General features: G+C 37.2%; 1 protein-coding gene across 3 annotated transcripts in view; it reads left to right on the top strand.

Moving 5' to 3' along the window:
- Positions 1-14384, top strand: part of PCMTD1 (protein-L-isoaspartate (D-aspartate) O-methyltransferase domain containing 1) — a 34616-nt gene that overhangs the window by 15288 nt on the left and 4944 nt on the right. For 2 of the 3 annotated variants that reach the window (XM_087825262.1, XM_087825263.1), the window contains exons 3-4: positions 3695-3797; positions 13672-13843. In XM_087825262.1, the coding sequence (XP_087681388.1) occupies positions 3695-3797; positions 13672-13843 (275 nt within the window). Of the gene's footprint in view, positions 1-3694; positions 3798-8338; positions 8531-13671; positions 13844-14384 lie in introns of those variants that run through there. The other variant, XM_016198910.2, reaches the window with a different exon arrangement.

The raw sequence follows: 14384 nt of genomic DNA, 5'->3' as shown, positions 1-14384 counted from the left end.
CTTTTATAAATTTAATTTTAAAATTTCCAGGTTATTCTAATATGAAATCAGGGTTAAGAACCACATTTCGGTCATCATGGTTTTGCTTCAACAACTTACCAGTTCTGTGTACAAGGAGAAGGCACGTGATTTTCCTAGGGACCCATTTTATGCTGTAGGAAAGGCTTCGAATGCCAAGAGGAGGAACCAAGGTCGGACACTTAAGACATCTGCCCTTAAATTCACTTTCTCACCACCCCACAGCGTTTAGATTTGAGTCCTCAGTTGAAATGGTGGATCTTGAATTAGCCCATCTTTAGACCTCTTCTAGTTATGTATTATGAAGTATTTTTGCTTGTAACTACATGCTCTGTAAATTAGCTTGACAGACAAAATTCTGAAGGTAGTGAGAGCTGCATTCAGATGTCCAGTGAAGCCCTCGGGTGTCTTCAGCTGGCTCGTGAAGACTCCGCCATCACACTCACATCCTTTTCAGGGCACCTCAGAGCAGCGGGAAGCTGGAGTATCGTGTGTTTGTGGGGTCAACATGGATGTGAATGAGAACTGTAGCTATTGCATGGACACTTTATGCCTACACCTAATGGTTATTGACCTTTATGTATAAACTTCGATTATTGACCAGCTAGTAGGTGATAAATGAGTGAGATTAGATCCAACTACTACAAAAGAAAAACAGTCACTAGATTTTATTATATTGGTATTTATATCTGTTATTGCTCTTAATAAATGGGCTATTGCTCACCTTAAAAATGATTTCTAATATATAAGATACCTAGGTTTTTCTAATGTATTTGTCTTAATAAGCTTTGACTTTTGTTGTGTTTCTATTTTCTCTTTAATATTTAACCATTAAAGATAGTGGTCAACTGTTACAAGTTTCATTTTTTAAACTATGTGTTACAAAAGTTAAGCATTATTTCATAAAAAATACCTTCATATTGACAAGTACAGAATAACATTGGAATTTATAGACTACAAAGTTAGATGATCTTAGAAAGTGTTAACACTTCTTTTGAATACTGTTTCATTTTTTTTCTATTGACAGCTTATACCTATTAGAATTCTTTTATGTTGTTTATTTTAAAATCTTTTACTCTTTTTCCCCTTTGACTCACTTACTTTTTGATTGAGAAAGTTATGCATGCATCCAGTTAAGACACTTTAGGCAGAGTGCAATGATGAAAGTGTCCCCTTCCCATCCCAGACCCCTTTGTCCCCCTTCCTAAGAAGCAGCTGTATATGCTTTTTTAAGTCTCTGTGTTTGATTTTTCTGTTCTGTTGCATACAGATGTCAAATACAAGTTGTAATGAACTACACTACATTTTTATTATACATTTGATGTATTCTAGTTGTATATTGCAGTCTAAATAAATCAGATATTGGTGACATTTCTATTTAAGTTCTGCTTTTTATTAATGCTTTAAGTATTGTTTTCATATGTTATCAGTTTATTAGTGTCAATTATAAATATATTTGTTATTTTAAAATTAAGCAGTTACATCTATTAAAATTATAAATGGTGTTTGCACTAGAGATTAATGCATAATATATTCTATGTGTGTGTATATGGTTCTGTCAGATCCTTTGTATGTTAGTGAAATTGTCTTTATCCTGTGTCCAGGTGATGTGAAAAAGTTTTATGAAAAACATTCTTAACATATTTTCTTAACAAATTTTAAAACTTATTTCCAAAAGTTGCCATTTTGCTTTTATACAATAAGCAGAAAGCAAGAAAGGGTAAAAGAGACCATTGGCATCCTTAAGAGATGAACAGCCTGTGTAGTTCCCTTTGCCTAGAGCTCTGAAGCTCAGGCTTCCTCTGTGAATAAGACAGTTTGAAATATTGAACAGAAGCTTGATTTCCAGATTCTTTCCACGACACCTTTAGTATAGTGCGTATGCATTTGGTCCAAAAAGAAACGGCAGCTTTTGGCAATACTGACCTTTGTTATTGATCTTTTCACCTCTGTTATGTTTTACTTTCAATGGGTCACCACAAAAGGGTAAAAAGAAGATAAGGTTAATTTCATAGAACAGTATTTTCCTGTTTACTTAATGTTAAGTAATTGCAGTTTAATTTGAGTTTTTAAATGAGGAAAACTTTATTCAATCTTCTCTAACATACTTTGTATGCTTATGGAAATTTAGGTTTTGGAAACCCCCAGATTCAGTACTAAATTAAAGTGACGTCACTGTGCTTCTCTAAATTTAGTTTTTTGCCACTTTCATTTATTTTGTGATAAAAGGATATTTTATATTTAGTCAGGATCTATGGGAATGATAAGGAATTACAGGAGTTTTTAAATAATGTTGGATGGATAGTCCAGTTTTCAGATAAGACCAACAGACAGTTTGACAGTAAGAAAACAAAAAATGAGATGGAAAACATTTAAGTTTTCATCAATCAGAATAATTTACTTTAAAAGATATAAAAACATTCCAAAGGAAATTTTTATTCTGTTTACCCGAATACATTTAAAAAGTAGAATCAATTTTTTAAATAATCAAGTACAATATGATAGAAATATAGTAAGTTAAAGCATTATCAGATTTTGGTTTTAAGATAGCATCTGAGTGTTTTAGTTTAATTTTTGTGGTTTCAGTAGTTTCTAGATCACAAACCATTTTTTTATGTGCTCTCTGAACATTGAACATGATAATTGGTGACTGGTTTTTGTTGTTACTATTTTAAAATTCCAATATATATTATATTTTTAATGACATTCAATAAGGGGCACATCCAATTAAGTAGTTCTTATGGTAGATATAAGATACAGTAAATAAGTCTATATAAGATACAAAAAATAAATACCACAAACAAACACAAGCTGCATACTTTCCCTTAGGAGACCAACCTCGGAACAATCAGCATGAGTATGTAGAGAACCTGGTTGACTCAGTTTCAGAAATTCAGAAAGAAGTAGTACCTGGATGGAGTTGTGCGTCCCTCCTGTGGGTCACGGGGCCTGCAGCATGCACAGTAGCAGTGGCCTTTCGAGGTGCAAAGCCAGTGAAGTCATTGTCAGCAAGCAGGGTGGGGAAAGGCGCATCCCTACCTCTCCTGGGGCTGAGACAGCTCTCCCATTTTCCTCCTTCCTGCAATGTTACCCTCGGCTTTCTGTAAAAAGATACACCGAGTGAGAAGTGCGAAGTAGACTGGAGCAGGAGCGTAAAATCAGCTCTGCAAAAGGTGACCGATGGCCACGTTCTGCTCGACAGCGGAGCTCCCAAAGACACAGAACATGGTCTCGGCCCTTGGGGGGAGGGGGATACTGTGAGATATTTATGTTATATCTATGTCAGCCCATGGTTTCGAGATTCTACAATTACCAAGTTTTTAACCAGTGATAACATGTAATGGTAAAGAAATTTAACTCCATGTAGCTTTAGGGTTTTAGAATTACCAAATTTTTAAGCAGTGATAAAATGTAATGGTAAGGAACTTAAACTTCATATAGCATATGACTCTTTCTTTGGCAGTATTATCTTGACAGATAAGCATTATCTTGGTTTTTTGTTTTTTAATTAAAGCAGTATAAATTCTAGGATGTCCATTCATCCTTTTAAATCTGGCTAGCAGATACATATTTTCAAGCCCTCTTTCAATGTTCCTGTGATAAACAAGCAGAAATTAAACGAGCTCTGTAATGACTTATTAATATTTGTTTAATACAAGTGCTGCTACGATTGCAGGTCCTTTTGGAATAAATCATGGGATTGAGCTTCACTCAGATGTGGTGGAATATGCCAAGGAAAAGCTCGAGAGCTTCATCAAAAATAGCGATAGCTTTGATAAGTAAGTATTTATGTCTATAGCTTTGGTTTTAAAGCACTTGGCAAATAGATGTGTGACGTGCCTGTTCCTCAGTAGTGTTAGTTTATTGACCCTGAGTTCATTTGAATGCAGCAAAAAGTCATTGTGGTATAAAATGAGAGAAAAGATTAACTTATAAAAGTTATCCTATAGTATGACTTTGTAAGTCTATAGTAAATTATAACTTACTTTTTAATCATATGCTCCTATCACTTTATTAATAGGGTACTGTTTCATTCATTAAACATAATACAAGGACCTTTTCTGAAGATAGAGATGTTTGATTAGAATACTTTTCTGGAACTGGTTTTACTTTGGGGATGATAATTTAGTAGTTCTGCCGTCTTTATTTGTAACGTAAGAATGATACCTGTTAGCATACAAGGGACTTTCTTAAAAATACTCAGTTATTTTGTAATATATCTAGAGGAAATTATGGTACAAATACATTGATATATCTTGTGATAAATTTGTTTATAAAACCATTGTTTTGACATCATACTTCCCTTTGAAGAAATACGGTAATCTTTGGTTCTTCACCTGGCAGCGGAGTCTGTTTGGTGCGTAATGTTTCTCAAATTCAGCAGTGATACTACTATAGAGCAAGGGCTTCTTATGCTAAAGTCTATGAACTCTGAGATTATATAATATTTGGAGGGCATTTATTTTTCTCAACTAGTCATATTTTCAAAGAACACATTAAAAGGATACGCAATCACAAGCTTGCAACTTAAGTCATTTTATATAACTAAGTTTTAATGCAGAGTCATTCAGGGTTCCAGCTCATCTGCAGGCCTTGGCCATGACCATGGACGTGAGAAACTTGGAGGAGCCTAGATCATAGCTGAGAGCTTTTCTAGAGTTTAGGCTTGGGGACAGAGCCAAGAAGGCCCTGTGGATGGATGTCTGCTGCAGTGTGTCTCTCTCTCCTCCGGTTCTCTGCCCTCCTCCCCCTTCCCCTGTCCTCTCCCCTTCACCACTGCCTCTGGCTAGAGGCGTGTGATTGGTTGAGGAACAGAAAACTGCTGCTCTGCTGTAAAATCAGTTGTAGAGGGAAGGGGAGGTTTCACGGCTCCTTAGGTGTGATTGTAACTGGGTTATTACAGACATCAGTCAGGCAAGCTTGGGAGAATTTGGAAATGCTCAGAATTAATTTTCTATAATTCCATGGCTTTGAGCAAGCCACTTGAATTTTCTGCATCAATTTGCTGAATTCATCCTTTAGCTCATTTATGCTTGTCTTGATAAATAATTAACATTTAATTCATATTTTGAATTATTTTCAAGTGCTTACCGTGTTGGTTCATATTCTAATTCCAAGAGTAGCATTGATAGAAACAAAATAGTTGTTAGTCCAAGTAATTTTATAAGAAATTGAGGTTCAATGATAGCATCTTTTTGTATTTCTATCTGTCTTATGAATAGATTAGTAGCATGTTAAGTGCTTAAGATGTAGATATAAGTATTTTTATATTTGTTGGAATTACAGAGTTCTGTTAAACTTACTGAACTTTTGTTTTACATTTTTGTTTTGATGTTGAAACTATGTATAACATAAGTACCTTTTGAATACATTTGAACTTAGAAAATATAAAAGTAATGTTAGTAAAAGTAAATGTTTAAGGGCTTTTGTAAGGTCTTTATATATATCTGGGATAGTAATACATTTGTTTTATGTATCCATACATGATGACCTAGATAATTCAGTTATTAATCAAGGAGAACAAACTCAAGGAAATATCTTGAATCACTGAAGCCCCTCTATACAAGTGTCTTTGGAGCTCAGTTTTATTGCTGATAAGTGGGCGTGTTCCTAGGAGACAGCAAAATATGTCATTATTTAAAGCATTTTTCTGTGTTGATACAATTTAAATATTAAATAATCTGTAGCACAGATAAGTTTGAAGACTATAGGTATTTAAGGGCCTCAGTTTTAAAATTTTTTCTAAAATTGTTTTCATGTAATTAAAATGATTACATTTCCTTGGCTGTATTTCATATTACTACATTAGGCAGATCTCTCATAAAGTGATGAATCGTAAAATATGGTGATGTGACTGATCCTCATGCTTCTTTATAATTTCTAAAGGCCTGGTTATTTTAATTAAAACAACCAGTCAGATTTTACAATATAGTTGTTTCTGAAGTTTGTGTTACTGTTTATGATTTACAGGGTTTGTAACTTTGTGTACACTGTATGTTTGAATGTATAGACTCAGAGTAGTTATCTTCCTTAAATGGAAACACAGTGTTTCAGGCTTGACTGGCTCTAAGACCCTCTTGTTCATCTTCATGGTGTCCCGGGTGTCTAGTGTAGACGCTTCATTTATAAAGCAAGCAGCAGGCGGGATTCGGCTTGTTACCCGTAGTTTGCTGACCCCCATTATTCTCCTCACACAGACTCCCCAGAGCATCTTCATTTAGTCCTCTTGGGCCTAGACAAGTCTTTGGGCCTACGTTTTTAAGGGCCCTTGGGTGTCTGGCTTTCGTGAGGGAAGGAGAAGGTTAGGAAAGGTTAAATTAGATGAATCAGTATTTGTGCATGTACAGTAAGCAAAATAATCTCTCCAGCTGTGGTTCCTTGGAAGAGTAAGTCAGTTAAAGGACCTGATTTGTAAACCTTTACCCTGTTAATACTTTGCAAGTGAGTTAGGAATTGGTATAGCATGTATTTCTAGCTACATTTATATGTTCATATAACACGTAAACATGAGCATGTAGTTCCCTTGGCTTCCCAGAGCGCATGCTTTGGAGTGTGCCATTTCCCTGTCAGACAATAGATCCTGTCACCTCTCTCCCCCCAGGTACTGGAGCTGATTGTGCAAGTATTTTAATCTCAGTCATCAAATGAGTACAGCATTGTCAAATTTATTGAAGATTTTCTTTCTATTTGAATGGATTTGTTTTTATATGGTTTGTCATATAAATGAGTCATGATGTGAGTACTAAAAGCAGTAATGAGGTGATGAAGATACTAGCACCTAATGTGTAATGTCTGTTAAACACCATGTGCCATCCTAACTGCTTAATACACAGTCCTAGAGGCGCATTGGTGTCCACGTTTCCCAAATGGGAGGACAGAGCGAGTCAGGCGGTAACACAGCCAGGCCCCTCTTCCCTTTGGTTCTGATGTAGCTACGATTCTGTGAAGCACTGATGGGTTCTAATCGCTCCTCCCAGCTCTGAGCTGCTGCCAGCGGAGCACAGCCTGGCGGCCTAGCCCCACACGCAGAGTGAAGCAGCACTTTTATTTTTATCACGTACGTCCTTCAGGTTAGCAGGAAGGAGTGCTGTTACAGGCACTAGTGCGCTTTTATCCCAGGGCACACCTGCCCTGCCGTCGGTGAGGCCTGCGGTGGGTGTGAATTACTGTTGGGGCAGAGAGGAGGAAGAGGCCGTGCACTCCTCAGGCTAAATTCAGAGGCAGTGTCATCGTTTATTATAGGAAGTTTAATTGATTTATGGCAATGTGTAGTGTCCTCATTTTGTTTTTAGTGATAGGTATTTATTTTTCATGTGATCCGATTTGCATTGGAAAATTCACTGCTGCTCTGCTTTGTCCAGTCTCTCCCTTCTGTGGTGCTGCTTAGTCTTCAGGAGAGTTGCAGCGTATTTGAAGTCACTTTGCTCCCTAGAAATAGACCTTCACACTATTTCAAAATGTTTTTCAGGTAGTTGAAGATTTTTATACGCCAGTAATGTTCAGATGGTAGTTTTATGGAAGTTATTACAGGTTGTAAACACAGTTTTTAATCGTGACAAACATTTGATTGTTGGGACAGAGAAATTCTTAAACAGTCCTCAGAGCTGTCAGTTATATATTTAATAACATCAGTTAAATGGCGTGGGGAAAAGTTAATGGCTTCAAACACATTATTAGGAGAAAAACACTATTGTTGAAATACGTGAAGGTTCACTTTTGTATGAGGTACCTCTCACATTTCCTGCAAAAATTTAGAGATTGTTTTTGATTTTCCTAAAGCTTCATTCAATGAAAACTTACTGTATTTACTTTTAACTCTTTGCTTTACATTAATGTTGGAATTATTCTGAGATGAGTTTGATGCATTTGGAAGGGAAACACTTGAAAAGGTAAAGTCATTGGTTTTTAAAGTTTTTAAAAATTCAGTAGCTTAATTATTTATTGTAAGAGGTTTTGAATGGTTTAACGGCATTTGGAGATCAAAAGATTAACATTTCCCTGGGTTTTCTTCCCAGTGGAAAGTTCTGAAGTTTCATTTTATTGTAATGAAATAGTCATAGCCCTTAAAACTCAAAATGTGTACTTTGACAAAAGTGTTTTACGGAAAAGAAGTTTCTGTGATTTATTTGGCAGCTTGTTCTGGATGAGGTCTGAGAACAAGGTAGGATTTTTTCCTGTGTCCTTGAAACCCATCATTCCATTGGGATACTAGTCTAACATGTCTGACAGCCTCCTGTGGCACACAATCAACTCGGTGTGCAAATTGTCAGCCCCACGTCAACAGCGTATTGAAGGGGAATGTTGTTTTTTCTACTCTCAGTCAGCTCCTAGACCTAGACTATCCGTCTAAGAGGGAAGCTGCAGGGCAAGGCTAGGTCACCCTGATCTCCTAGCAGCTTCTCAAAAGAATTGTATGGGCAAGTTGGCAAGGTCCCTGCTGTGAACGAAACCATCTGTCCGTCTCAAGACGAAGAGGTTCCAACACGCACCTGTAAAGAAAACCACTGCCGAGGTAAGTGGTCGGAATCCTGGTGTTATTTTGGGCAAGTATTCGTGTAAACCAAGATGTATGTGTGCTCTGTCTTCTCAAGTGGTTTTCAGTGTCCATTTTAGAGTATGTCAGATATTTTTTCTCCTCTGCATAAGAGAGTCTAAAAAGCAGTCGTTAAGATTTAAATCAATAAACAAGTCTAAAGTGAGTGAACTTGTAGTTACTATGTACATTTCAGAACTGTTTTTTTATGCAGATAACATTGTTGGGAGATAAAATTCAGTGTAAGTTAGGAGTGTGAGTCATCTTTATCTGGGAAACTTTGTTTTGCAAATGTTCTTCAAAGAATAAAAATGATGCTGCTTTTCATTTTAATAGCAGATACAAAATTTTAATCAACCTCCCAAAATCGAACAAAAACTAGGGAAAGAACACGTGAACCATACTTTTATGAGTAACAATTTCCCCACATAGGAAATGTTTTGGTAGACCAGTTGCCGTTTTGTTTCCCTCCCTTTTCTCAGGTTTCATTTGGTGTGGGGTTGATGTGAAAAGGAGGCATTTGAATTTTCACTGTCACTATTTTTAACTTAGATTTTATATGTAAACCTATAAATAGTGTAGTACTATTTTGTAACGAACTGAAAACATCTGGTTAGCTTGTTGCTAGTCTTGGAGATCATATAGAAAATGTACTTGTTTGCCTGTAGAGGTCTGTGGACACCCAGGTCAGACGCTGTCAGAAGGCAGTAAACGCCTGAGGAAGAGAAGGTTCTCTTTCTCTTTTCTTCGCTGGAAGAATTAACGGGATTTGCAGTTTACCCTGATATCACCGCCACCTGGGTCTTAGAGCAGTAACTCTTCATACATAGGATACGAACACAGGATCCGGACATGAGCTTGTCTGTAAACATTTGCCTGGAAATTTTTCATCTTCGACTTTTTGAAAAAATATTATTAGTTCCATTGATACGAATTCATTTACATGAAATGCTGTAATAAAAGTCATAATTCTAGTATCAGAATACACAACGTCTAAGTATCCTCAGCCACATGCCTAGTCAGAAATCTAAAGCTCATCTGTAAGTTTGTATGAGGAGAGATGATCCATAGCGCATTTATATATGAAAAATAATGTAAATATGTGGAATTTGAGAGCTGAATTTTTTACTAATGTGAAGGATTCTTGTATTGTTTGGTGGAAAAGGTCATAGCTGTAAGTATAATAAACAGTCCCCAGATAGGATACACTCTGGTAGACACTTCTTATAACTACTACATTGGTAGTGTTACCACCTTTTTGTAATGTGTTTGGTGTATAAATTCGCTATTATGTCCTAAATATTTCAGTGTAATAAAAATATTATACTTTCCTCCCCATTTTACTATGTCCTTGAAGTTTTAGTATTTTGTATCTAGAAATAGTCCTTTTGAAATATTGGCTCAAGTTCAATTAAAGTTTCAAAGTAGAGTATTCTGGTAAAGGAAATTAATATAAATAACCTCAAATAGAAGTGTAAACACCCACATTCATATGTTAGAAGTATCTGTTCCATTTCCACTAATAGAAATTACTTATAAATTTAGAGATCTAATTTTTCTCTAATGAGCCTTTGTAATGCTTTCTGCATTGAAGCGAATAGACTTGTTCTCGGCTGCGTCGTAAGGGATCACATCAGGTTGTTTCGTAGAGTAGGGGGGCTTATTTAAGACCTTAATAGAGGCTCCTAAAAAGTGCCTCTCAGTATATGGAACAGTCGAATCATTCGTAAAAGGAAAGGGTTTGTTCTGTTTTACTATTTGAGGTTTTTTTTTGTTGTTTTTTGGCATTTTGGGGAGAAAAAAACGTATGCATTCTGTAACATTAAGCTACAGTTATTTATAGCAACCAAGTTAGTAAAACAAGAACCATCATGTTGATGCAGAGAATGCCATAGGCATATATTTTTACATATTTTTTCCTTTATCTAGGCAAGTTTCTCTTCTAGTCCTGAGATTTTTGTGATTAACATATTTAATTTGTCAACTTTGGGTTCATCTTAAAAGTTGGTAGGTGGAAAAGTTGACAAAACATTTATGTTTCTGATATGGTTTGCTTGTTTAGTAAATGTTTTGAGGACTGGACTAGGTGGTGGAGGTGCAGGTAATTCAGAGGAATATTCAAGGGCAGCAGGAAGACCAGGAGGATGTCTCACAGGCTGGTGTGGTGAGGACTCCGCTGACATCCGTCACAGGCGACAGGTCAGACAGTTGCTGACGTGTATGGGGCTTTTGAAGTGCATATGTCATATGCAGATACACACAAATACAGGATAAATATTGATATATTTCACTTTTTTTGTTTGAATCTTTGAAATCCCTGCTTAATTTTATTCTCACACCTCAGTGTGCCATACTTTATGGGCTCAGTATCCACGGGGGGGCAGTGGCTGCTCTCTCGGATATTGTGGCTCTAGATTGTCCTGTCTCCTTATTAAGATCATAGCTTCCTATTTCTCAGGGAACCTTCCTCTGCCTCCCCAGGTCTGTTAGTTTCCTTTCATCCTCAGTCTTAGAGAATCCTGTTTCTTTCCTTTAGAGCATTTACCGAAGTTGTAAATTAATCTTTAATTGGTCAGATAGTTTTATGCTTGTGTCTTCCACAGATGTAGGCATGGGTGTTTCCCATTGTGTTTCCAGGCTTTATACACAGCTGGTGCTCAGAAAGTAGTACTTGACATGATGAACTTTGCTAATTACTAGTGTCAGGTAACTTGACCGGACTTACATTTAATTCTAGATCAGGCACTAAATTCTTGCTAATTCATTTTGCTGGGATGAGATGTATAAATATCACTAGTATGAGAAGTAGTTTTGATTGTAAGCTGTTCACTTGTAACGGTGTTTTTCTAGGTGATCATTCTATAAGCTGTCACTTTTGTTTTGTTTTGTTTTTGTTTAAAATATATCTTTATTGATTTCAGAGAGATGAATGGAGAGGGAGAGAGAGAGATAGAAACATCCATGATGAGAGAGTCATTGATTGGCTGTCTCCTGCACGCCCCCTACTGGGGATCAAGCCCCAAACCCGGGCCTGTGCCCTTACTGGGAATTGAACCGTGATCTCCTGGATCATAGGTCGATGCTCAACCGCTGAGCCATGCCCGGCCAGGCCTGTCATGTGTTTTTAAATAGTAGGAAGCTTTTAAAACTATAAGAATATTTTTGAGTTTATTGAACAGACTTGATGATAAAAAGGGCTTTAATAATTCAAATTTAAATTTTTATTTAAATTTTATGTTCCCAGTCATGCTGAAAATTATGACTGACTTAAATTATTATGAAAGTAAATTATTTAAAATGAATGAAGATTTTTAGATAGACTTCATTGACAGTAGTCTGACTTTTTCTTTTTAAAGAATGTTTACTGTGAGTTTGATAAAGTGATTAAGCCACTGATCCACAGTATCTAATTACTTGAAAGCCAACAAGTTATAAATTATATTTTGGTCATATTTTAGACAGTCATAGGTTGTACCAGTCTTTAATATAAAAGAGAAATGAAACATGGTCCCTATAGGTAAATTTACACTTTTTGTGTGCTCTGCAAGTGGAAAAAATGAGATTCTGTTAAAGAGTTGGATAAGATTTTGTTGCAAAGCTAATATTTGAACTGTATCTTGGAGGGATAGCAGGCATTTATCAAAGGAACAGCACATCCACAGATACAGTGTTTCAGAACACCTTGTAATAGCTCCTCTACACAACTAGCAGCAAATAATTTAACGCAGTGTGGGTGGGAGCAGAGCCCGGAAACAATCCTGGAAGGACGGCTTGACGAGAATCATAAAGAGCCCGTGGGACACCCTTAAGGAGCTTGAACCTTCCTGCCCTGTAGGTAGCGAAACGGTGGAAGGGAGGTGTGAGCAGTGTGAGCAGTGAGGAGGCAGTCACAGTACAAGAGAGAATGGGGCAGAGATTACATTAGCGAGGGGATGTGGAGAAGAGATTACAGGGTACACGCTGTTCACTGACCCCCATCAACCCTTTCCACCCCATCCCACCCACCAAGCAGACAGGGCGTCATGGTAAAACTCCCTTAACTATCAGGGATCATAATGTGCCTGTATTTTAATGAAAACGTACTGCATAATAAATGTTAATTACCAAAGAACAGGATATATATACATTTGACAAAGTATAAATGACTGACTTGGTCAGTGTCTGTTTTCACCGCATGCTGAGACTTAATGTAAATCACTTCATCCTTACACGATAGCCTGGTTTTGCTGTGTGGTCATATTAACTCTAATCCACTTAAAAGTGAAAGGATATTTCATTAATTAACTTTAAAAATGATTACGTTTTAGTGTATTGAGGTTGTAATTATGTTATATGTTAGAGACTATTTTCAGGTCTGTCAGGATTTAAGGACTAAAGTAGGAGCCTAACCAGGGAAGTTTGTAAAATCACAGCTCTCTATGCCATGAACCAACACTGTAACCAGGAACCAAGGGCAAGGGGTTGGTAGAAAATGCTTTGCTTTGAAGCCATCTCTCTTCTTCGGTCGCGCAGGGAGACCACGGGGCCAGAGCAGCAGTAAGGAAAATTACTGTCCACCTGCTGTCTGTCCCAAGCCTGTAACACAGCTCTGCTAAACTTGTTAGGGACATCTCCCTGACCTTAGTGGCTGCGAGGGCACATGGTCACGCTGGGATCTCCCGACAGGTTTGCTGCAGTGACTGCAGCGAGTGTCTCGCACAGCTGATGCTGCACCTGCCCTCCCCGTTTCCAGCGGCCCCCCGGGTGTTTTTGGAAAGGGCGGTGGGAAGTGAAGCCTCCCTCCCTCTCTCTCTCTCTCTCTCATCCTGTGGTTCTTATCCTTGTATATCATTTGTGTGATGTCATAAGGTTGGTGGTGTGATGGGCTCTTCGTCATCTTCATTTTTTAAGCCTTGAGGGGCAGTGTGGCAAAAATGTAGGTTAATATTTAAAAAATATTTATACTATAGTGATAGTAAAATAACATTTAATCAGTGTTAAACTTCATAAGTATGATATTTAAGTCAAATTTCATAATATTTTATCCTTAGAATTAATTTTGGTAACTTCACTACTTCAGAGAATATTTTTTATCTGATTTTTCGTTTAAATGAATTAAAGCGTATTTATTTTTCATGCAGATTTGAGTTCTGTGAACCTGCCTTTGTGGTTGGCAATTGTCTCCAGATAGCATCTGACAGTCATCAGTACGATCGGGTTTACTGTGGAGCTGGAGTCCAGAAGGACCATGAGAACTACATGAAGATACTACTGAAGGTTGGAGGCATTCTAGTCATGCCTATAGAAGATCAGGTAGTGTCACTGTCCTTCTGCTTAATGGCATAGAAAACAGGCACATTAGTTTAAGGTGGGAAGTGTAACACCATAAAGGTACAGTGTAATTTTTAAAGAAGAAATAATCTTCATAGATCTCAATGCATAAAAATGTTTGAAATGGACTCTTGATTATTTAATCAAAGCAGGTACAAAAAAGTTCCCTCTACTGGTATTAGAAGAGACTTGGTCTGTCACCCACGCTGAGCTGCTGTCTTTGTGGTACAAAAGTCCCCCCATATCTTTGGTTTCACTGTCTGTTGCCTCAGTTACCTGTGGTCAACCATAGTCCAAAAATATTAGATGGAAGTTTCAAGAAATAAATAGTTCATAAGCTTTAAGCGGCACCACATTTTGAGTAGCGTGATGAAGTCTTGAGCCTTCTCACTCTGTCCGTCCTGGATATGAATTGTCCCTTTGTCTGTCGTAGCTACACTGTGTGCATTGTCTGCCCTTTAGTCACTTAGTAGCCATCTCAGTTATCAGATCAACTGTCGAGCATTCAACTTACTTTACTTGA

Source organism: Miniopterus natalensis, chromosome 16, assembly GCF_054644295.1.
Source record: "Miniopterus natalensis isolate mMinNat1 chromosome 16, mMinNat1.hap1, whole genome shotgun sequence".
NCBI lineage: Eukaryota > Metazoa > Chordata > Mammalia > Chiroptera > Miniopteridae > Miniopterus > Miniopterus natalensis.
This window is presented reverse-complemented; position numbering and strand designations above follow the sequence as displayed.